This window comes from Somniosus microcephalus, chromosome 17, assembly GCF_052327205.1.
Source record: "Somniosus microcephalus isolate GS21.2 chromosome 17, FLI_Smic_1.0, whole genome shotgun sequence".
NCBI classification, from domain to species: domain Eukaryota; kingdom Metazoa; phylum Chordata; class Chondrichthyes; order Squaliformes; family Somniosidae; genus Somniosus; species Somniosus microcephalus.
Window position 1 is genome coordinate 26,075,281 of NC_141003.1, and position 24,304 is coordinate 26,099,584.

Below are 24,304 nucleotides of genomic sequence, written 5' to 3' on the forward strand. Positions count from 1 at the left end.
CTCTAATATGCTGCCCCCAGTTTCCCCAATGTGCTCTCCCCGATATGCTCCTACTTTCCCCAATGTGCAATCCCTGATATGCTCCTACTTTCCCCAATGTGTAATCCCCGATATGCTTTCTGCATTTTCCCCAATGTGCAATCCCCGATATGCTTTCTGCATTTTCCCCAATGTGCAATCCCTGATATGCTTTCTGCATTTTCCCCAATGTGCAATCCCCGATATGCTTTCTGCATTTTCCCCAATGTGCAATCCCTGATATGCTTTCTGCATTTTCCCCAATGTGCTAGCTCTGATATGCTGATCCCACTCTCTCTCTGATGTGTTTCTTCAGTGTAGTGTGTGTGGTGAAGGCGCTCCCACAATACTAATTTTTGTAGTGGTTTGATACAACTAAGTGGCTTGCTAGACCACTTCAGAAGGCAGTTAAGAGACAACCAAGTTGGTGTGGGACTGGAGTTACATATAGACCAGTCCAAGTAAGGATCACAGGTTTCCTTCCCTAAAGGGCATTAGTGAACCAGTTGGGTTTTTAGTGATAATCCAACAGCTTCATTGTTACTTTTACTGATACCAGCTTTTTTTTTTTTTAAATAAAAGAATTCAAATTCTCAATCTGCCATGGTTGGATTTGAACTCATTATTAGTCCAGGCCTCTGGATTACTAGTCCAGGAACATAACTGCTACGCAACTGTAACCAATGGTGTGTTAAAAACCAAAAGGTCAATAACCAGGGGGCATAGATTTAAAGTAATTGGTAGGAGATTTAAAGGGGAGTGGAGGAGAATTGTTTTCACCCAGAGGGTGGTGGGGGTCTGGAACTCACTGCCCGAAAGGGTGGTAGGGGCTGAAGCCCCCATTGCATTTAAAAAGTACTTGGATATGCACTTGAATAGCAGTTACAAGGCTACGGACCAAGATCTGGAAAGTGGGATTATGCTGGATAGCTCTTTTTGGTCGGCACAGACACAATGAGACGAATGGCCTCCTTCTCTGCTGTACTATACTTCCAAGTTGAAAAGTAAATGTCAAGCAGGAAACCCTTTGCATCAGAACTGAGAATTAACCTAGTAATCGAGACACTGAAGTATCCAGCAAACAGTGCATAAATTAGCGTGAGACAATTCACCCTCAATTTTTTTTTCCTGCTTCTGGGAAAGCACCTTCCCTTTGCTCTAATCAATGTCCCAGTTGGATCAGAACGATGAAATCACGGAGAGAATATTATTGCGTGTGTAGTTAACCACGATTTTCTGATGCACGCTCACCGGTGGCGAGGCTCTGTGCCAAGAGTGGGACCTCAAGAATCACCCTCTATTTGTTTAACATAGGACCTGGCCTCAACAGTAACGACATTTTATATTATGGACGCAAAAGAACCAGCTCCTTTTATAGCGCTTGGCTCAGAAGAGAATGCAGGCAGGTCGTTACAACAGTACAAATTGCAATTTATTTTTTAAACGAAACACAAGCACCATCTAAATAGTTGTTATTTGCATACAATAGAACAGCGCTCACCTTCCCACTGGCCTTTCAGCACTAAGGTTCTGTTAATTACAATATCAATTTCTGTAGCACCATCTTCAATAGCCATTGTTATCTCCTGCAAACGTATTGTCAGTGGTGTCTGTCCAGCAGGAAAACCAGTTGCCACTGATATATAAAAAAAATCATTGTCTCAATCCAGCTTCAGTTAGGACAAAGAAACAAGTTGCATTTCTATAGTGTTCCTCATGTACAGGAACACATTTCAGAGCACTAGGCATTAAAACGACAAAAGGGTGTACCATGGCAATCGAGCATGGGGGAAGGACAGGGATATAAAGGGGCCAGGGTGGGGAACCAAAGGCAAGATCGAAGAGAAGTGTTTCCGAAAATAGTTGGGAACTAGGTGGAGAATACCAGAGGGCAGGAACACATCTGAGAGGCCGCCAGTGGTGGCACAGGGGACAAGGAGAAGTCCAGTGTTAGAGGAGCAGAGGATGTATGCAGGGATGAATGGCGGCAGGAGGTTACTATGGCAGGGATGGAACTAAGCCACCCCTTGATTTGATATCAAGCACAAGTTTTGAAATCAACATGCTGGGGCGGACGAAGCTAGAGGAGCACGGACAGGACGAGGGAGGGGGCGATGGGAACGTGGAACTTACTGCAGGGGAGGACGTGACCTGTGCATGCTTGGATGAGCTCACACTTGGAGGGTTGATGCAAGGTGGCCAGACAGCGGAGCACTGAATAAATCAAGCCCTGGAGTTAATGAAGGGCTGGATTAGGGTTTCAGCGGCAGAAGGGGAGCGATATGGGCGGAGGCAGGGATTGCTGCATCGGAGGATGAAACGTGTTTTGGCAATGTGGATGTGGGAGAGGAAGCTGAGCAGGACGCCGCGATTCAGTGCCAACACCAGAATGTACAAGCCTAAATTTTCCAATTGGCATTACTTTCACACTAGCAGCGACCCATTTAAAATAACACCAATCATAAAATCGAGGTCACAGTTTTCATAAGAATCATTGCCTAAATAATACTTACTGAATATATATATATATTTTTAAGTTAAACATATTTTACTGTCATTTCAAAAAAAGGTTTGAAGTTACTTTCATACCTGAAGCAACAGGGATATTGCACTGTATAGTCTTCAATGCTTGCACTGCATCAGCCACCCGAGATGGGTAAACACACACTGCACCAGTAGTAATACCTACAAAAAACAGCACAGATTCACTTTTCACTTTTTAATACTTTGAACAGGATTAAGCATGTGTAAACTACAAATACCATGAAAATAAACCCAACAGCACCCTCATACACCACAGCTATGACATTGACGCTTTCTGTTAAAACAGAAGTTAGCTATGAATTCTTCACATTATTTTAATCTCATCTAATAGCGCAGGCTGCAGCCTGTGGGCCATAAACCTTGACAATGTCCAGGCAACTCAGCCCCATTTGCACTTGTATTTCTTGCTCATTGTTTAGTGCGGTTTGAATTTCATGGGACTGGAGATTTGCACCGGCTGTTCTTAGCTCTGTTGCCTCACTAACGGGATAAATCCTAAATCAGAACACGGAGATCTGTTAGTGTCACTGACTCGCGATCTGGACAGAACAGCAAGAGCATGGATTTCAAATTTATACATGGCCCATGAAGACAAACCACTTGGGCTTCCCTGCAATAAGAGCTCCAGTTTCACACAGTCCCCACATCTTTTCCCAATAGATATCTGTCCCTCTGCTGTTGGAGCCACAGGTTAGGGGGTGGGGTGAAATAGTGGAGACGCAAGGATCCGTGATATTCTGGAGCTTGATTTGATTACTTTTGGGGATCAGGGATTGCTTACGCAGAGCTTTCCCTCAGGGTGTGGCAGAGTCTCTGATCGGGTAGATTGTACGTTGTGAAAGGAGAAGTTCGAGCAGCTCAGTGGCTTTTTAATCACACCAAACCTTATTATATTGTGAACGTATTAAAGAAGTTTACTGTAAAGGCTTTTGTGACTGAAGAAAACACCACAATGATTAATTGTCAGACTGTAGCATTTTCCAGCAAGAAATTTGTCTTTAGCAACGTTACGATTTTAAAAATGAAAGGTCAGGAGACTAGTTGGCACAAACATGTTTAAAAAGACCAGCATTTCACAATAAGGGTGCGAAGGGATGCAGTGGATACCGAACTTGGGGAATGAAGAGGGTAGGCTCAACGCTCAGCCTATCAGAAGGGGCGATCTCATGCTCTACCTTGTACAATTGTTAGGAACACTGACTCCTGGGGAAAGGCAATAAAAGTCTGTGGCCAATTTCAGGAAAAACTCTAGGAAATTCCTCTCTGACCCCTGAAGACAAGCAAACTCCAGGAGACCATGGCTACTGCTAATGTAGCACTAGACACACAAACTAGCCCACCATGCCCCAATCTTCTTGCGAACACAGGCCCGGAAGTGGCCATCTCCATCTAATGTTTTGGCCCCAAAGGTCACAGGCTTCTTAATGACTTGAAAACAAACAGTACTAGCAGAAGGCATGCAAGATTGTTTGGGTCCAGCTACCTTTATCGTCCATGTTCAGACTCTTCAGCAGGTCTTGTCTGATGGGGTGCTTGGCTTTGTGGCAGAGTCTTTGGACATTTGAAGGGGTGTCATCACCAGACAGTGTAGTGAGGTCGATACAGGTGACCGCCTTCAGCAGCCATGCAGCCTGTGAAATAGTAATAGGTGAAGGGGAGAGGATAGGGATGGGGAAGAGACAAAGAAAAATCAGACTGGCATGATTTGTAAAAGCACTGCAATACTCCCTTTCTGCCACTTGACAGAGTGCCTACACTCACAACTGTCACCCAAAGCTTTGACTGGCAGGAACACAAGACAGTCCTGACTGCTGCACTCCAGGTCTGAACCTCTTGGCACCAAAAGGGTGGCGGACCAGTGTCCTTCCCCCTCTCTCTGACAAGGATAGTTACAGCATCGCTGAAATGTCCGTTTGGTTAGAGTGATGGTAAGAAAATATTTTTATGCTCTCTGTCTCGCTCTCCACTTCGCACTATTAGATGTTAAAGTATGTAAAAACATCCTATTACAGACGACAGTTAGAACAGACTTTTGATAACAGACTGAGCAAACCATTGCATTTTAACCCTCGAACTAGGGTGTAGATAGTAATAAAGCATTCTTGAAATTGCCCATTGGATTGAACTTTGGCCTTTTGACTAGCCTGGATCTCAGATGTCATCTGATCAATTTTGACCCATCTGTTTACAGCACTGAAGAAAGTGACATTGAAAGAAACCGAGTGTGTACTACAGCAACACCGGCTTGTTAACATAAGTCAGAAATAAACCACACAATCTATTTGCACAGGCCTGTTTACAAAAGGACTTATCATTACAAAGCCCAGCTCAGGGAGGGGTGTGCACACAGGCAACTGAAAACCAGCTGGAGCTTCAAACTAAAAAGGATATTTAGCAAAGAGATAGACTGGCATTGAATCAGAGAAATCACCGCACAGGTGACCATTCGACCCATTATGACTGTCCGATGCGAGCTCTTCAACCGGAGCCACCTGCTCTAATCCCATTTCCCTGTCCTTTCCATGTAAAATTTCCACAGGTTTTAAGATCGCAACAAGATAAGGACACAAGTCTACATTTTTAAGAGCACCATTACTATTTATTGCTCAATGTCATACAGACGCTACATCAACGTTCCCTATAAGCTGCGTGGCCACGCAGCTCTCGGCCCGTCCCGCGCAGCCTGGGACCGGCTTTTTCAATGTTAAGATTCGCGCATGCGAGAAACTGAATGGGCCGCGCACTCAAAAAAAAGAGGTAACATTGCTCTACATGTGTCCAATGCTAATAGTCTGTATACTTGAGTTTCGCCTGCAACCTCTGAAGGTGCATCTATGTACAAATTAGTCTTCTACTTCAACCCGTTTCTGGAATGACTGCTGGGATTGCTTCATTTTGTTTAAAATGCTTGGGCTTTCTAGATAATTAGCAATCTGTTGACAGGTATGGTCAAAGCTCAGCGTAAAAAAAATACGTCTGAAAGATCATTTATTCCCAATAAAACCTGTGTATAAAATACAGAAGTGAACTCTTCCTTGCCAAGTAGTATTGTTGACTGTTGATGATCGGTGATAACCCACAGGAAATCCTTAGCCTCAAACTCTCGGTGGGATTTGTTGCAAATGTGCTGCATCAAATACTGTGGCACTTCTGTGCAATTACTGTGCATCGTGTTTATGGGGTGTTGAACCAGTGTAAACATTTCTCAACTGCACAGCTCTTCAGCAGCACTGATTAAGCTGGTTATCATTCAGCGCCTGCTTCACCTAATTTCACAGCCTCCTTTTTGTCATTATGATGGGTTGTTGGGTCAGGTCAGAAACAAACTCAATTTGCTGATTCAGTCAAAACTTGAGACACGGAAAAAGAGAGAATTGCACTAAAATGATTGTTGTAATTTATAGCGACAGCACACGAGACAAATCGTGCACGTGCCCAGAAAAAGCTCTTCAGTTTACAGCTCAGAATAAATCACAGCGTCTCGCTGTCTAATGGTAAGCCAATTATTTATATTTGAAGAAAGAACCCGCATTTATATAGCGCCTTATCACATTCCCAAGACATTCCAAAGCCCTTCACATCTGTCATGTTTTGGAATTTTGATTTTTTTTTTCCTTCAAGGAAAAGATTTTGGGATTGAATTATGTTTACGGGTTGTTTTCTTAAAAAGAAAATAATTTCACACAGGTTTAAAAAGGCCACAGGCTGCAGGCTTGTCTTGTGAACCCCTCTCAAACAGGATCTCCCTCTCCCTCCACTCTTGCTCAAAGGAAAGCAGGTTATCAATACAGCCTGGGCAAGAGGCAAACCACGGAGTTCCCAGCAAGTCCAAATAATGTTGAGCAACAACCAGCAAAGGAGACAGAATGCGGAACTATAAAGTGAAAACAGTAGAGTACAGATCAGAGGAAGCCACGCTCAAAGCATAGTGCGCTCAGGTCCCACCTCCAGTACTGCATCTCGCCCCCGTCAGTGAAGGAACACAAGGCTCATCCCTAGTTTGAGGGTTGAGCTATAAGCGAAGACTGAAGAAACTTGGGGTTTCAACCTTGAAAGGGGCAAACTAAGAGGTGAAGTTGTAGAGGTATAGAGGATAGTAAACGGTATGGGAAAGGTAGATTTGGAAAACTACACCAGAACAGTAGGACAAGGGGGTGCAGGTTCAAACTAGTTCCAGGCAACATTTAGGACTGATGTGATTTCATTAGCAGCTTGTTAATCCCAGTAAAACACAGACAGTCCACCCATTATTAAAAAACTTCTAATTTTGTCCCTTTAGCACAATACTGAGCCACGCAGACCAGAAAGGTCAGAGGTTCAAGATGGTGCATGAAACTTCATCACTGTTAACCTGTGCAGGTTTCTTGTGCTGGTACAGAACACCATGTTGGAGACCTGGCTTATGCACTGTCTCCGGCACGGGGCGAGGGGCGGCCAGCGCGGGGCGGGGCGGGGCGAGGGGCGGCCAGCGCGGGGCGGGGCGAGGGGCGGGCAGCGCGGGGCGGGGCGGGGCGAGGGGCGGGGCGGCCAGCGCGGGGCGGGGCGAGGGGCGGCCAGCGCGGGGCGGGGCGAGGGGCGGCCAGCGCGGGGCGGGGCGAGGGGCGGCCAGCGCGGGGCGATTATAAGTGATGAATGCGTTGAAGGCAGCTGACCCCAATAGCACAGCAAACGTATCCAGTGCGTATGTTGCAGACCAGGACAGTTCCAGATTCAATCCGCAGTCTGCTTTGAGTAAATAGATCTCAACTTCTGGATTACCAGAGGGGGGGGGGGGGGGGGGTGGGAAAGACATAAAGGACTCCTGCTCCCGATTGCTGATTCATGCTAGAAGTGCACATTTGTGGATCTCGGGCAAAGACAGAAGCCCACTCAGCTGTGGCTCACTCTTCATCATGTAATCCGTCTTTTCAAGGCTTACACATGAAGAATGAACACTTGGGTGAGGTACCAGAGGGAAAACAGCACCCATGGAACTGTACCCCAGCAGGGAGTCAATGCCTTGGTAGGCCAGGGTGGAGAGGTGTGGGCAAAGAGGTGGAAGGAATGGGTCAAAAACAGGTTGAGGAAAAAAAATCACAGAATCATATAGCCCAGAAGGAGGCTGTTCAGCTCATCGTGTCGGTGCCGGCTCTTGGAAAGAGCTATCCAATTTCCAATTCGTTCCGCTCCCCGGTTATAAAGTCAAGGACTCCATATGTTTTTGAAACAACCTGATCAACTTCTCTTGCCACCTTCACAGATTTGTGTACGTACACCCCAGGTCTCTGTTCCTGCACCACCTTTAAAACTGTACCATTTCGTTCATATTGCCTCGCCTCATGTTTCCTTCCAAAATGCATCACGTCACACTCGACAGGACTAAATTTCACCTTCCATGCTCTGCCCATTTCACCAGTTGGTCTGCCTCCGGCTGAAGTCCGTTACTGTATTCCTCACTGCTTTCTGCATTTCCAAGCTTAGTGGCATCTGCAAACTTTGAAATTGTGTCCCCTGCACACAAGTTCAGTCATTAATGTATAGCAAAAAGTGCAGTGGTCTCAATACCAGCCCCTGGGGGACACCACGGTATACCTTCATCCGGTCTGAAAAACAACCGTTAACCACTACTCTCTGCTTTCTGTCCCTTAGCCACGCAGCCACTGCCCCTTTAATTAACCATGGGTTTCAATTTTGCTAACAAAATTGGTGAGGAAAATATATCCCGTTAAATATTTACTTGCCACTCCTTGAACACATTCCTCCTGGTCTGTATTTGTTCCGTGCGTCTCAGAACAGCTGGTTGATTCACGTGAACGCTAGATATCCAGCCCAAATCTGAAAGGACAATCAGACTGTGAAAACATGTTGACTCTCCCCTCCCCAACACAAAACAGTACAACCCACAAATTAAAACAATGGCAAGTTGTCAAGCGTTGAAGGAAATTGTATCCACCGATCTTTCAATATCAAAAAAGTTGCTAATACTGAAATTGGAAGAGCAAATAATTCACCCAACAAAAGCCTGAAAAACATATCTAGGTGTCACAGGTATAGGGTGCGTCAACGTGCCATCCACGCATCACAATGCTTGGGTGCACCAACATGCTGGGAGTATTCTGGCTGGATTCGCCACGATGGGTCGAAAGACCTCCCTCATCTGTATCGATCTTGTGATTTTGAAGTGGCAGGTTTACTGCTGGTTGCCACAGAACTAGTCTCAAATCTAAAATCTGGCTTGGGGTCTGTAAAAATTCGAAAGAGGGAAAGCAATAGTAACCTTGATGCAATCGGGGTAATGTTACAAGTCTGCAACGCTGTTGGGAATCCTTGCCCATGGCAATGCAGACTCGTAAAATTGCCCGGTTTCAATGGGCATCATTGACCCTGAAAGATTATCAGCCAATCTTTGCAGCTCCATTTACCAATGTGTAGCATTAGCTCATAGGCATCATAACAGTCACTGCAGCATTTTGGCCTTGAATAGCCACGCACCAACTATAAAAGTAACTGCATTTTGAGAGATTCTTCCCCTCCCCAAAATTCCATCAATCCTCCTTTAATACAATGCACCTTTCTCAAAGGCCGGTAGAACACTTGACCAGATTCTGGAAGCTTGGCAAAGTAGAGCACTGAAATCCTGCTGGCAGCTTTCAATGTTGAATGCCTCTGTTCTATCAAAAATGCTGTGCACATGAAACGTCACAAGATTCACTCTACGCTGATGATACGCTTATCAATTACTTCATAAAAGGTGATGAGTCGAAGAAGAGATGATGAGTCGAAAGAAGAGATGAATAAGGCTTTTATTAGCTAAGAAGAGACCATGCTTCTTCGTGAGTGACTGAACAAGTCTGAACGAAACCCACACAGTGGTGGGTGGAGTCAGCTGAGGCATGCCTCCATACACAGCGCCACCCAGAGGTGGCAATATACAATACAGTGGTTTACCACATTCACCCCTTGTTTAATGTGAAGTCCGGCGGGGTGAAGGGTACTACAAGTTAAGTCTATCAGGAGGCCTTGTCTGACGTCCTGATCGTCGTGGTGGCGGCGGTGGTGTTGCAGCATCCGACGTCGGGTCTGGTGTCTGGGTGGTTGGCGAAGATTCCTGGGGCTTTGGCATGCCGTCTGCAGGGGTTGGGTTGGGAGGGGTGGTGGGGGATAACAGTGGTAAGGGGGATAACGGTGGTAAGGGGGATAACGGTGGTAATTCAGGGGTACCCGAGGGTGCGAGATCTCGTATGGAGACCGTGTCCTCCCGCCCGTCTGGGTATGTCACCCAGGCATACTGGGGGTTGGCGTGTAGGAGGTGCACCCGCTCGACCAGGGGGTCCGTTTTATGCGTCCTCACGTGCCTCCGCAGTAGGACGGGCCCAGGAGAAGTCAACCATGCCGGTAGCGAGGTTCCCGATGTAGACTTCCGGGGGAAAACGAACATTTTCTCATGAGGGGTCGCATTAGTGGCAGTACAAAGCAGTGACCGAATGGAGTGAAGCGCTGCAGGGAGGACCTCCTGCCAGCGGGAGGTCGGAAGGCCCTTAGATTTTAGTGCTAAGAGGACTGCCTTCCAAACCGTCGCGTTCTCCCTTTCCACCTGGCCGTTCCCCCGGGGGTTGTAACTGGTGGTCCTGCTCGTGGCGATACCTCTTGTTAGCAGGTACTGCCGAAGTTCGTCGCTCATGAACGATGAGCCCCTGTCGCTATGTATATAGCTGGGGAACCCGAACAGAGCGAAGATGTCATTCAGACACTTGATGACCGTGGTACTGGTCATGTCTGGGCAAGGGATGGCAAAGGGGAAACGGGAGTACTCATCAACTATGTTGAGGAAGTACACATTGCGGTCAGCGGAAGGGAGGGGCCCTTTAAAATCGACGCTCAGGCGTTCGAAGGGGCGGGTGGCCTTGATCAGGCTTGCTCTGTCCGGCCTATAGAAGTGCGGTTTGCACTCGGCGCAGATTTGGCAGCTCTTGGTCATGGTCCTGACCTCCTCGATGGAGTAGGGCAGGTTACGGGATTTGATAAAATGGAAAAACCTGGTGACCCCCGGGTGGCAGAGGTCATTGTGGAGGGACTGCAGCCTATCACTCTGCGCGTTGGCGCATGTACCACGTGATAGGGCATCTGGGGGCTCATTGAGTTTCCCTGGCCGATACAAGATATCATAATTGTAGGTGGAGAGTTCGATTCTCCACCTCAAGATCTTGTCGTTCTTGATTTTACCCCTCTGCTTATTATTAAACATAAAAGCTACTGAACGCTGGTCAGTGAGCAGGGTAAATCGTTTCCCGGCCAGGTAATGCCTCCAGTGACGCACCGCTTCTACAATAGCCTGGGCCTCCTTTTCGACGGAGGAGTGTCTCGTCTCGGGGCCCTGGAGGGTCCTTGAGAAAAAGGCCACGGGTCTGCCCGCCTGGTTAAGGGTCGCGGCTAGGGCGAAGTCGGAGGCATCGCTCTCCACTTGGAAGGGGATGGACTCATCCACCGCGTGCATTGCGGCCTTCGCGATATCGTTCTTGATAAGAGTGAAGGCTGCACACGCCTCTGGTGTCAGGGGGAAGGAGGTGGCTTTGATGAGGGGCCTGGCTTTGTCTGCATAGAGGGGCACCCACTGGGCGTAGTAGGAGAAAAACCCCAGGCATCTCTTCAGTGCTTTTTGGCAGTGGGGAAGGGGTAGCTCCATTAGGGGGCGCATTCTGTCGGGGTCGGGCCCGATGACTCCGTTCTCCACCACGCAGCCGAGGATGGCCAGGCGCTTGGTGTGAAACATACATTTTTCCTTATTGTACGTTAGGTTCAGCCGTTGGGCCGTACGGAGGAAATTTGCTAGATTAACGTCGTGGTCCTGCTGGTCGTGGCCGCAGATGGTGACGTTATCCAAATAGGGGAAGGTTGCCCGCAGCGCGTTCTGGTCAACCATTCGGTCCATCTCCCTTTGGAAGACCGAAACCCCGTTGGTGACGCCGAAGGGGACCCTAAGGAAGTGGTAGAGGCGGCCGTTTGCCTCGAAGGCAGTATACTGGCGGTCCTCATGGCGGATGGGCAGCTGGTGGTACGCTGACTTAAGGTCGATGGTGGAGAATACTTTGTATTGCGCAATCTGATTGACCATATCAGATATGCGAGGGAGGGGGTACGCGTCCAGCTGGGTGTACCGGTTTATGGTTTGGCTGTAGTCGATTACCATGCGGCGTTTTGCAGTGGTTTTAACGACTACAACCTGGGCTCGCCAGGGGCTAGTGCTACCTTCGATAATGCCCTCCTTCAAGAGCCGCTCCACCTCAGAGCTGATAAAAGCTCTGTCCCCGGCACTGTACCGCCTGCTTTTGGTAGCGATGGGTTTACAGTCGCGGGTGAGGTTAGCGAACAGGGGAGGGGGGGGGACTTTTAATGTGGAAAGGCTGCAGGTGGTTTGCAGCGGGCGATTTAAAAGTTGTTGGTTGCAGACTGTGAGTGGGGGGAGGGGTCCACCGTATGCTAGTGTGACACTCTTAAGGTGGCACTGAAAATCCAACCCTAGCAGGACGGCAGCGCAAAGACGGGGCAGGACTAGCAGTTTAAATTTTTGATATTCAGTGCCCCCTACTGACAGGGTCACCACACAGTAGCCGCTGATGTCCATTGACTGGGACTTGGACGCCATAGAAATGCGATGGTGCGTTGGCAGAATCGTGAGGGAGTGGCTACGTACCGTGTCGGGGTGGACGAAACTCTCTGTGCTCCCGCTGTCGATCAGGCAACTGGTGGCGCGGCCGTTTACCGCGATATCCATCATGGAGCTGGATAGATGGTGAGGGTGGCCTTGATCCAGCGTCACGGAGGCCAGTATGTGGCTTAGTGAGTCACTATAGTCATCCGCCGAGACGGTGGTCGGTTCCGGTGACGAAATGGCGGTTGAGTGCGTTGGATACGATGGCGGCGGATGCCATGCGGCCGGGGGTACACAAAATGGCGGATAAGATGGCTGCTTCCACGGCCCGCACGCTGCGCTGCTGGCTGGCTTCCCCTTGCAGGCGTTAGCGTAATGGCCTTTCTTCCCGCAGCCCGAGCAGGTAGCTGTCTTAGCTGGGCAGTGCGCTCTGGGATGTTTTAACTGGCCACAGAAATAGCATTTTTGGGCCTGGTTACTGGGCATCGAAGCAGTTCTTACCGGAGGCTGCTGTCTCGGTTGGGTCGCTGCAGCGGTTGGTGCCGGGGGCGGCGGTCCCGTGTCCCACGGTTTCGATTGCCATGTCTCGGCGCCGTTACGGGGGTATGCCTCGAGGTTTCGGTGGGCCTCCTCTAACGAGAGCGCAAGGGCAATGGCCGTCTTCAGGTCGGGTTCCTTGCTTTCTAGCAGTCTCTGCCGGGTGTGGTCTGACTGGAGGCCCCTGACGAAGGCATCACAGGCGAGTCCCTGCGCGTGCTCCACAGCCGTTACCGCTTTACAATCGCAGTCTCTGCAGAGTGCCAGTAGCGCCCGTGCAAATGCCCCTACCGATTCTCCCGGTTGCTGCCTGCGGGATCCCAAGAGGTGTCGGGCGTAAATTGTGTTCACTGGGCGCGTATATTGCCCTTTTAGTAGCTCGAGGGCCGCCACGTACGTATTAGAGTCCCGGATTAGCATATATACTTGATGGCTCACCTGGGCGGTCAAAATTTTCAGTTTGTGATCCTCCTCTGTAACCTGTGAGATTGCGAGGAAGGATTCAAAGCAGCTCAGCCAGTGTTCAAACTTGGCTGATGCACCCACATCTTGAGGGTCGAGGTCCAGGCGTGGTGGTCTGAGGGCTCTCAGCAATGTCTGCTGTATCCGTTGCTGTTGTTGCTCCTCAGGTGTCGCCATTTAACTTTTAGCTAATAAAATTGATACGCTTATCAATTACTTCATAAAAGGTGATGAGTCGAAGAAGAGATGATGAGTCGAAAGAAGAGATGAATAAGGCTTTTATTAGCTAAGAAGAGACCATGCTTCTTCGTGAGTGACTGAACAAGTCTGAACGAAACCCACACAGTGGTGGGTGGAGTCAGCTGAGGCATGCCTCCATACACAGCGCCACCCAGAGGTGGCAATATACAATACAGTGGTTTACCACAGCTGACCAGTACAGTTCCCAAATTTACTCATTTCAAGAGCATTCTGACAGCTCTCCAACACTGCATCTTTCAGCTGCCTTGGATTTATGCTCCTGGAATCAAATTTAAGACGAATAATAAAGTCGCAGGTTCGTTTCGACACAGTTGATTCACAGGCTGCACTGCAACAGACTGACCTTGTGCAGCAGGACGTACTTTACATAATATCCTCAGCTGACAGACCCTCCTCCATTCAACTTGTGAAGAGAGCGTCATGGCATAATTATAAGTTGCAGACCATGCCTGGGCAATCTGTTTCTTCATTACCCTCCTCTCTGCCTAACATTGCAAGGAATGCCATTTTGGAATAGGATCTCCAAGCATGTGGCTGTCCCATTATGCACGTCACACACCACAGCAACACACATTAAAGAACAAACTAAAATTTACAAATGTTAGAAAATAAATCATGTTGGCATGAAGGGTAAGGCATTCAGAGAGGTGCTTAGTTTAAAAAGCTCACAGACCAACATTAAAGCCATTTTACAGCTAGTTTAAGCCTGGTGCATTGCATCCCCAACATACCTGTAATGCACACCTGCAGTGCCAAGACCGTCTCTGATGAATATTGGACAACTATTTTTCCTAACATATTACACGACTTACCGCATGACCACAGTGATTTTGGAAAAAAAATTGGCTTTTTTTAGGCTGGAGCACAATGAAATGCTGCAGTACTATTTTTGTACACTAGAGGGAGATTCCATAGTGTACTTGGACCCACAAGTTGCAGAAACATGGTACGACAGCAGTTTATTGCCGGCTCCTTCTGAAAGACCTTACAAAAGGTGAATATTTTAACATTAGGCTTGTGGGTCACCACGGAGTCCAGAAATAAATCTTCCCTTTCCCCTCCATGCTCATAAATCAAAAAGGGTGAGTAAAGGGGGTATTTATTGGCCAGTTAAATGTGCATTAACCACAATAACCTAAGCTTGGTGTCAGCTCATCACTATTCCCTAACTTATTGCATCTTCTCTCTTCCTCTTCTCAGCTTCTGTGCAGGTGCAGCAGGTGATCAAGAAGGCCAATGGAATGTTGGCTTTTATTGCTAGGGGGATGGAATATAAAAACAGGGAGGTATTGCTGCAGTTGTACAAGGTATTGGTGAGACCACACCTGGAATACGGCATACAGTTTTGGTGTCCATACTTAAGAAAAGACATACTTGCTCTCGAGGCAGTACAAAGGAGGTTCACTCGGTTAATCCCGGGGATGAGGGGGTTGACATATGAGGAGAGGTTGAGTAGATTGGGACTCTACTCATTGGAGTTCAGAAGAATGAGAGGCGATCTTATTGAAACATATAAGATTGTGAAGGAGCTTGATCGGGTGGATGCGGTGAGGATGTTCCCAATGATGGGTGAAACTAGAACTAGGGGGCATAATCTTAGAATAAGTGGCTGCTCTTTCAAAACTGAGATGAGGAATGTAGTGTATGTACCTTTAAGGGGAGAACTACTTTTTACAGCTCCTGTATACTGTAGGAGCGGCAGTGACCACACCTGTACATAAACCCTGAGTAGGGATCTGTACGTTTAGTTTTTTTTTTAGAGTAACCCTCATCCAGTAAATATCTGTTGATTGTTCCCTGCAGTCTCGTGTCTAGTTATTGAAGGACACCCAACATCAAAATACACGGATCTAACATTGGCGACGAGGCAGATTCGAACCCACCTGCAGCTCTGCATCACTTCCCAGGGATGCGCTCCTGGAGAACAGTGCAAGAAGGTCGAGTTCAGGAGCACGGGTGTCGACCACGAGCAACTGCCTAGTCATCCAGCGGAGATTTGAGCATCGCAGGGGAGGCTGTTGAGAGCTGGGCTTGGTTCTCCAGTCACGGTGGTCCAGCGAAACGGGCTGGCAACAGGTACGGCGCAGACCCTTCCCGGACAACGGCGGCTAGAGCCGACCGACGGCACAGAAAAGGCCGAGCAGCGTCGACGGGAGAAGAGAGAGGGCAGAGCGCACAGGGCGCAACCGGTGTTCAGGACCGAGCGGCGTCGACGGGAGAAGAGAGAGGGTAGAGCGCACGGGGCGCAGCTGGTGTTCAGGACCGAACGGAGTCGACGGGAGAAGAGAGAGGGTAGAGCGCACAGGGCGCAGCCGGTGTTCAGGACCGAACGGAGTCGACGGGAGAAGAGAGAGGGCAGAGCGCACAGGGCGCAACCGGTGTTCAGGACCGAGCGGCGTCGACGGGAGAAGAGAGAGGGTAGAGCGCACAGGGCGCAGCCGGTGTTCAGGACCGAACGGAGTCGACGGGAGAAGAGAGAGGGTAGAGCGCACAGGGCGCAGCCAGTGTTCAGGACCGAACGGAGTCGACGGGAGAAGAGAGAGGGTGGAGCGCACAGGGCGCAGCCGGTGTTCAGGACCGAGCGGAGTCGACGGGAGAAGAGAGAGGGTAGAGCGCACAGGGCGCAGCCGGTGTTCAGGACCGAGCGGAGTCGACGGGAGAAGAGGGTAGAGCGCACAGGGCGCAGCCGGTGTTCAGGACCGAACGGCGTCGATGGGAGAAGAGAGAGAGGCGCGAAGGAAAACGCGCAGAGCGCAGCCGGTGTTCAAGGGACGAGCAGCGTCAACGGGGAAGAAAGGGAAACGCACAGAGCGCAGCCGGTGTTCAAGGGCCGAGCAGCCGCAGCGGAGAAGGGAGAGCGCGGGAAACGCCATTTTGAGCCACAGCGGAAAAGGGAGAGCGCGGGAAAACGCCATTTTGAGCCGCGAGAAGGAGAGCGCGGGAAAACGCCATTTTGAGCCAGTCTAACCACACCCAGGGGTGCCGAAGAGTGGCAGTATCACAGCGTTCGACGATGAAGTCGAAGATTGGACGACATATGTCGAACACATAGAAGTGTACTGCAAGGCGAATGAAGTGCCAGATGAGAGGAAAGCGCTGGTATTGTTGAATTCAATGGGTGCAAAAATGTATGGCTTACTGCGAAACCTAGTAACCCCAGAGAAGCCAGTGGAAAAGGATTTTGAAAGCATAGTGGCAATCCTACAGAACCACTTAAACCCCACACCACTGCTGATAGCAGAAAGATTTAAGTTTCACAAAAGGAACCAGCATAAAGATGAAAGTAATGCTGAGTATTTAACGGAACTGCGCAAGCTATTGAAACACTGCCAGTTCGGAACGGGACTAGCAGATGCTTTAAGGGACAAGTTTGTCTGTGGGCTTCAAAGTGAAGGAACCCATAAACGGCTTCTATCAGAAAAGGATCTTACGCTGGACAAGGCTTTCAGCATGGCAGTATCACACGAAGCAGCCGCATGGGGCGCTGCAGAGATACAACGGAGACCGCAAGAATATGGCACAAATGAAATGTCATACGGAACAGTGAAGTGCTATCGCTGCGGTAGAACAACACATGACCATAATGATTGCTGGTTCAAGGACAAAGTGTGCAGACAGTGTGGAAAAATAGGACACATAGCAAGAGTCTGCAGGTCGGGAAAGAAAACCAGCAGCAAGAAATCTCCACAGGAGAAGTACAAGAAGGTACATAAGGTGACGGAGAGTAGTTGAGACGAACAGAAAAGTGATACAGACTCCGGAAGCAAGGAGCTGGGTTGTCTGAAACTACATAAGGTGATCCAAACGGAGGATCACCAAACTATCTGGGTCACGCTCAAGATACCTGGAGTCCAAGTGAAAATGGAATTGGACACAGGATCAGCCCTAACAGTCATAAACCGAAGGGACTACAAGCGGCTATTCTCACATATACCCTTGAGAGATACAGAGATTGTCTTGAAGATGTACACGGGGCAAAAAGTCTACCCCAAAGTTAAAATAAGGGTGAACGTTATATATAACGGTAAGGAAACACCAAAAATGGACCTATATGTATTGCCAGATGGAGGACCACCACTACTAGGACGTGAATGGATCCGGAAGATACAGCTAGATTAGCATTCCACACAAGCACTGACTGTAGATGCCAAAAAGGATGACGACGCCACACCTGGACGACTGTCAAAAATGCTAACTGACGCACAAGAAGTGTTCCAGGAGGGACTTGGAACACAAAGGCATAACAGCGACGATCAAAATAGAGGAAAATGCAAGCCCAAAGTTGTTGGGTTTTTTTTGTTGTTTTTTTTTTTTTTTTTTTTTTTTTTTAAGGCCAGCCTTATGCGATCCGCCCAGCCGTCGAAGCAGAGCTGGAAGGTTTGGAACGTTCAGGAGTACTGTCCAAAGTGGACTGGAGTGAGTGGGCTACACCCATCGTTCCTGTAATGAAGAGGTCGTTGAGTAATACACCTGGGGAACCAAAGAAGGTTCGCATCTGTGGGGACTTTAAGGTGACAGTGAACCCAGTCCTTCACACGGTACAATATCCGCTTCCGCGGATTGAAGATATTTTCACCTCGCTATCTGGAGGGAAACGCTTCGCTAAGATTGATCTGGCCCAGGCGTACCTGCAAATGGAGGTAGAAGAAGCCTCGAAACAGTACCTCACGATCAACACTCATAAAGGTCTCTACCAATACAACCGGCTGGTGTTCGGGGTAGCATCAGCTCCAGCTATTTGGCAAAGGGCAATGGATCAAGTCCTGCAAGGGATTCCAGGGACCCAGTGTTATTTGGATGACATCCTGGTCACGGGCGAAAATGACAGTGATCACCTTGCCAACCTGGAGCAGGTGCTCACTAGATTGAAGGAATATGGGCTCCGAGCAAATCGCCACAAATGCGAGTTTTTCCAGAAGAAGATCTCATATTGTGGCCATGTTATTGATGAAGAGGGGTTACATAAGTCCCCTGAAAAGATTGAGGCAGTAGTCAAGGCTCCAGCACCGGAAAATGTGTCACAACTGAGGTCGTTCCTCGGGCTGGTGAACTACTACCATAAGCTCTTGCCGAATTTGTCTACAGTACTACACCCACTGAACACCCTACTGCAAACGGGGGTACCATGGAAGTGGAATGACGAATGTAAACGAGCTTTCCAGAAGTGCAAAGAATTGATCACATCAAGAGAGGTGTTGGCTCATTTCAACCCAGCACGACCAATTCGGTTGGCGTGTGATGCATCACCCTATGGCATTGGAGCGGTGCTGTCGCACAAGTTTCCGGACGGAGAGGCCGGTAGCCTTTGCGTCTCGGTCACTAACCTCAGCCGAGCGTAACTACGCCCAGATTGACAGGGAGGTCCTCAGCCTAGTGTGGGGAGTGAAAAAGTTCAACCACTATCTGCACGGGCAGAAGTTCACCTTGCTGACTGACCACCAACCACTTGTCTCCATCTTTAATCCAAAGAAGGGCACGCCGGTGATGACTGCGCAACGGCTACAAAGATGGTCCCTTTTTCTAGGGGCGAACCAATATGAAATCGAGTATAAGGGCACGAAACAGCATGGAAACACTGATGGGCTATCACGCCTGCCACTGCCTACTTCAGAGAAAGCACCAGCAGTGGACCCTGTCAAAATATTTTATTTGACTATAATTGAACGCTTGCCAGTAACTAACGCTGATATAGAGGAGACCCGAAATGACCCGACACTGTCTCGGGTATATGACTTGACGGTGAAGGGATGGCCAACACAGGGCGACTCACTGTTGCCAGCATTCTCATCCAGAAGAACAGCTGTCAGTATGCCAGGGGACCTTGATGTGTGGATCCAGAGTGGTAATTCCACCCAAGTTAAGGGAGAGAGTGCTAAATGAGCTCCACGAAGGCCATCTGGGAGGGGTGAAAATGAAAAGCCTTGCTAGGGCTTGTGTGGTGGCCGGGGATCGATCAGCAAATTGAGGACCTGACAAAGAGCTGTTCAGGATGCCAGAAGGTCCAAAATGCAGCACCACATGCCCCTCTACACTCATGGGAGTGGCCCTCCTCTCCGTGGCAACGGGTGCATATTGATTTTGCTGGTCCATTCATGGACTCAATGTTTCTAATAGCCGTGGATGCGCACTCGAAATGGCCTGAGGTGATCAAAATTTCGTCCACCACCACGGAGAAAACTATTGCAGTCCTACAGACCATATTTGCCAGGAACGGCTTGCCAGAGCAGATTTGCTCTGATAACGGACCACAGTTTGTGTCCGAAGAGTTTCGAAGATTCATGAAAAGGAATGGGGTAAGGCATTACACATCCGCGCCGTATCATCCAGCCACAAATGGATTGGCTGAGAGGTTCGTACAAACCTTTAAGAAAGCAGTAAGGGCCATGTGCGATGACGTCGTCAATTTCCTGTTAGCCTACAGAAATGCGACACATGCAGTCACCAACCAGACCCCGGCCATGATGTTCTTTAACCGAAGGTTGAGATCTCGTCTGGATTTGCTCAGATCAAATGTACGAAGAGATGTTGAGAGTAAGCAATTCCAGCACATCAATGAGAAGCCGACAAGGAGCTTCAATGTAGGGCAACCAGTCTTGGCCCGCGACTACCGAACAGAGAAATGGCAACCAGGAACGATATGCACACGGCAGGGGCCACTAATGTACACAGTGGATGTTGGGGAGAACATTGTGAGACGCCATGTCGACCAGATCCTAGAGTCACAGGAACGAGTCAACCCCATGTCTCGCGCACCTGGTGATGAATCCGACATACAGGTAGCATCTACCCCAGAAACAGTAGCATCGGAAGCTGATGAACCAACTGACGACAGGGGGCCTCCACACCAAGAACAAGACACTCAGGAAAGGCGCTATCCAGAAAGGATCAGGAAGCCGCCCCAAAGACTGAATTTATAAATGGACTATTTTCAGTTAATGTGCATGATAAAAGTGTTAATTGTTAAATGAATGTTATGGTACTGTCAATCTAAAAGGGGTGGAATTGTAGTGTATGTACCTTTAAGGGGAGAACTACTTTTTACAGCTCCTGTATACTGTAGTACCGGCAGTGACCACACCTGTATATAAACCCTGAGTAGGGATCTGTACGTTTAGTTTTTAGAGTAACCCTCATCCAGTAAATACCTGTTGATTGTTCCCTGCAGTCTCGTGTCTAGTTATTGAAGGACACCCAACATCAAAATACACGGATCTAACAAGGAGAAACTTCTTCACTCAGAGGGTGGTAGGTCTGTGGAATTTGCTGCCCCAGAGAGCTGTGGAAGCTACATCATTAAATACATTTAAAACAGAAATAGACAGTTTCCAAGAAGTAAGGGGAATTAGGGGTTACGGGGAGCGGACAGGAAATCAGACATGAGGCTAGGTTCGGATCGGTCATGGCCCTGTGGGTGGCGGAGCGGGCCCAGGGGCCGTGTAGCCTGGTCCTGCTCCTACTTCTTGTGTTCTAATTCTGTGTTAGATTTCAGGAGATGGTTCTATTCACAGGGATTAGTGGAGACCTCAGGAACAGGCTGCCAGCTAGGAGTCCTTCAAGAGTAAATTGGGCCTGTTCCTGGCTGGGGTGGAGATCACCTCTTACAGAAGGTAAGTACTGTAGGAAATACAGGGACAGAGTGATCTCCTGGACGAGTTTCGATCGCCTAGATGGGTCGGAGAGGAATTTCCCAGATTTTTTCTCCCAAATTGGCACATTGGGTTTTTTACCTGGTTTTTCGACTCTCCCGGGAGATCACATGGGTTCGGGTGGGATGGAGAGTGAAAGTAGATTTGAGGTTAGGATCAGATCAGCCATGATCTTATTGAATGGCGGAGCAGGCTCGAGGGGCCGATTGGCCTACTCCTGTTCTTATGTCATGTTATTATAGGGGGCTCTACACTTGGTTTCTCAACAGATTTTAACTTCCATATAGATTGGGAAAAGCAGACTAGCACCTGTCAGAAAGGTAGTGAATTTCTTGAGTGTGCTATTTTTTTGCATTCCTTTAGTTTTATGCTGTCCCTCACCTCTTTAGTTGTCCATGGCTGTTTTTTGGCAAGCAAAGCTCTTGCCCCTCAGGGGTATAAACTGGTTCTGTATCACATTAAATTATTTTTTAAATATCCCCCACTGATCTTCTGTCGTTTCACCCGTTAACAGATTTGCCTAGGTTTACCGTGGACAGTCTCTGCCTCATCCTATTGAAGTCAGCCTTACCCAAATCTAGAATCTTAGTAGCTGCTTCGCGTTTCTCCCTTTCAAATGCTACGTTGAACTCGATCATGCTCTGATCGCTATTGGATAAATGTTCACGCAGTTAGGCTGTTAATTAAATCTGAATCATTACTAAATCTAATATGGCTTGCCCCCTTGTTGCCTCTAGGACATATTGTTGCAGAGAACGATCTCAGACACACTCAAGAAATTCACTACCTTTCTGACAGGTGCTAGTCTGCTTTTCCCAATCAAGTTTGGAACTCTCTTCCGCAAACAGCAATTGATGCTAGATCAATTATTAATTTTAAATTGGAGATTGATAGTTTTTTGTTAACCAAAGGTATTAAGGGATATGGGGCAAAGGCAGGTATATGGAGTTAGGCTGCAGATCAGCCATGATCTCATTGAATGGTGGAACAGGCTCAAGGGGCTAAATGGCCTACTCCTATGTCGCATACTGATGTTATTCTTCAGTAAACTCAGTATAAACAGACCAGAACAGGTTTCAGTGAAAAATCAATAGATGAGATGATTTTGAAATTGAAACAAATAAATTGAGAGAGCTGACCCATATACTTTATTCTCCTTCCCGAAATACATAATATTTCAATTAGGTGTGATGTTTCTGCTTGGAATTTAAAGATTGTCCCTGTTTTTAAGTTGATATTATTTTGCCCCTTACATGCTGGAAGCTGAAGACTCAGAATGGGCCAATACCTTCTCATTTTCAACTTCAGAGAACTGCTCAAATTTGACGCTTTCTTTTCATGTTTTAGTATACGGTTATATCTAATGAGCTGTAATAGCTTAGTGAAGCAAAACATATAGCCCAATGCACAGAGTTATATGGGACTGCCAACATAGTACAAACCACTTTCTATAAAACTTAATTATTGCTCCAAAATTAATAAATCCATGAGTGACCTAGAAATATTTGCAATACAAGTTTCAGCCTGTAGCAATAGAAAGCTCTCAGAACTTTCTTCAGAAGACATCCCTTAACTGACTGACCCAACATCGACTGGTTAAACCAAACAGCCTGTTTCAATGTTGTACAGTAATTTCTATGCAAGACATTCAATCACAGAAGCCTCATTTCTATGGTTGTCCCAACCAAGTGTCCTTAAGACAATCGCATCTATATTCAACAGCCCCTGTATCTACACACAAAACAGAAACAGATAACATTTGATATAATTCAAAATCCTCATCTGTACCGGCTGCTAGACAAATGCTGTATTTACAATACAAGTGTAACCTCAGTGTGAAGCACTCACTCTGCGGTTATAGCAATTATCTATCACTACACATGTAGCCTGAATCCAGAGTCAGGACCCAAACTGACATGAGAGTGAATCCGATAGAGATTCCTGGATCTCTTAACCTTAACACCCAATTTAGGATACATCAGCTTAGCATTGATGAAAAGCCAAAACTGCTTCTCATCAATAGCAATCTTGCCATGTGAATCCACTCAAACACATTCTTGCATGTCATCATAGGTCATAAATGTTCAGTAAAATACTTTGAAAGAACTTACCTTTCGTAATTAAATTCCATTTGCATACATACTCCATTCTTTAAAAATATACATTATGTTCAAACAACTTTGACATCAGTTTTTAATGGATTAGAGTTCTCACGCTGGTAACTTTGAAACAGCTGTGTGTTACTTTACCATTATTGGGTTTCTAACAACAGTGTGTAAAATATGTAACTTCATTATTCAATTACAAGTGGAACAGCACTTGTGTTGCCCCATTACATGCACCATATTGCCCAATGAGTAAAAGAAAGCAAGCATGAAAGACTTGCATTTATATAGCGCCTTTCAACTCAGGTCATCCCAAAGCACTTTACAGACAATTAAGTACTTTTGAAGTGTAATCATTGGTGTAATGTAGGAAACACAGCAGCCAATTTGCACACAGAAAGGTACCACAGACAGCAATCTGATAACGACCAGATAATGTTATTATTGAGGTTGGTTGAGGGCTAAATATTGAGTAGGCCCGACACCAGGAGAACTTCCCTGTACTTGAAGTAAATTAAATTCTATTCCCACTACTAGACCCCAAACAGAATGAGGGTACAGACAGCTTCTTTGAATTATGTAATAGGCCTATTTTACTATTTGTGCCAGTTTAGTTTTCATGAATGTTTCCTTTGGTCCTGGTACAAGTGGCGAAGTATGAGCCACACTGCCCATTCCTGGACAGAGCTGCATTTAATGTATAAAATATTCCTTCCCCCAAACCCAACTGATCCAACAGAGCCCTGAAGCTGAGCTCCAGCTCTTGCACTGGTACTGTAGGCAGTCTGCCCCCGGGAACACACAGTGACCTATGACCCCGCCCGCTCAGTTAACGCTTCACTGAAGCTGTCGCTCTGGGACTGAGGGCAGGGCCCGGCCCGGCTCACTGTGAAACCGCCCTCCGCCCGCCACACTCCACGCTACCACCCGCCCCCGACACAGCCATCTCTCACCCAGCGGGACGCCACAATTTCTCGCTGCCATGGTGCCGAACCTGCGAAGAAACCTATATTTCCGTTCTGTTCCTCACTTCCGGCTCTGAGTCCGTCGTTAAAACCCTTCCCACCAACCCCGGGTAATCGGCCCATTATAGAGCCCGTCCC

At 47.8% G+C, this 24,304-nt stretch overlaps 1 protein-coding gene across 2 annotated transcripts in view; it reads right to left on the reverse strand.

Annotated features, from left to right (window-relative positions):
* dera (deoxyribose-phosphate aldolase (putative)) overlaps positions 1–24,304 on the reverse strand; it is a 50,550-nt gene extending 26,246 nt beyond the window's left edge. The window contains exons 1-5 of one of the 2 annotated variants that reach the window (XM_086010084.1): positions 24,196–24,304; positions 8,279–8,376; positions 4,046–4,193; positions 2,608–2,703; positions 1,520–1,654 (exon numbers count right to left, since the gene is read on the reverse strand). In XM_086010084.1, the coding sequence (XP_085866210.1) occupies positions 1,520–1,654; positions 2,608–2,703; positions 4,046–4,193; positions 8,279–8,376; positions 24,196–24,289 (571 nt within the window). In that variant the 5' untranslated portion in view covers positions 24,290–24,304. Of the gene's footprint in view, positions 1–1,519; positions 1,655–2,607; positions 2,704–4,045; positions 4,194–8,278; positions 8,377–24,154 lie in introns of both variants that reach the window. The other variant, XM_086010085.1, reaches the window with a different exon arrangement.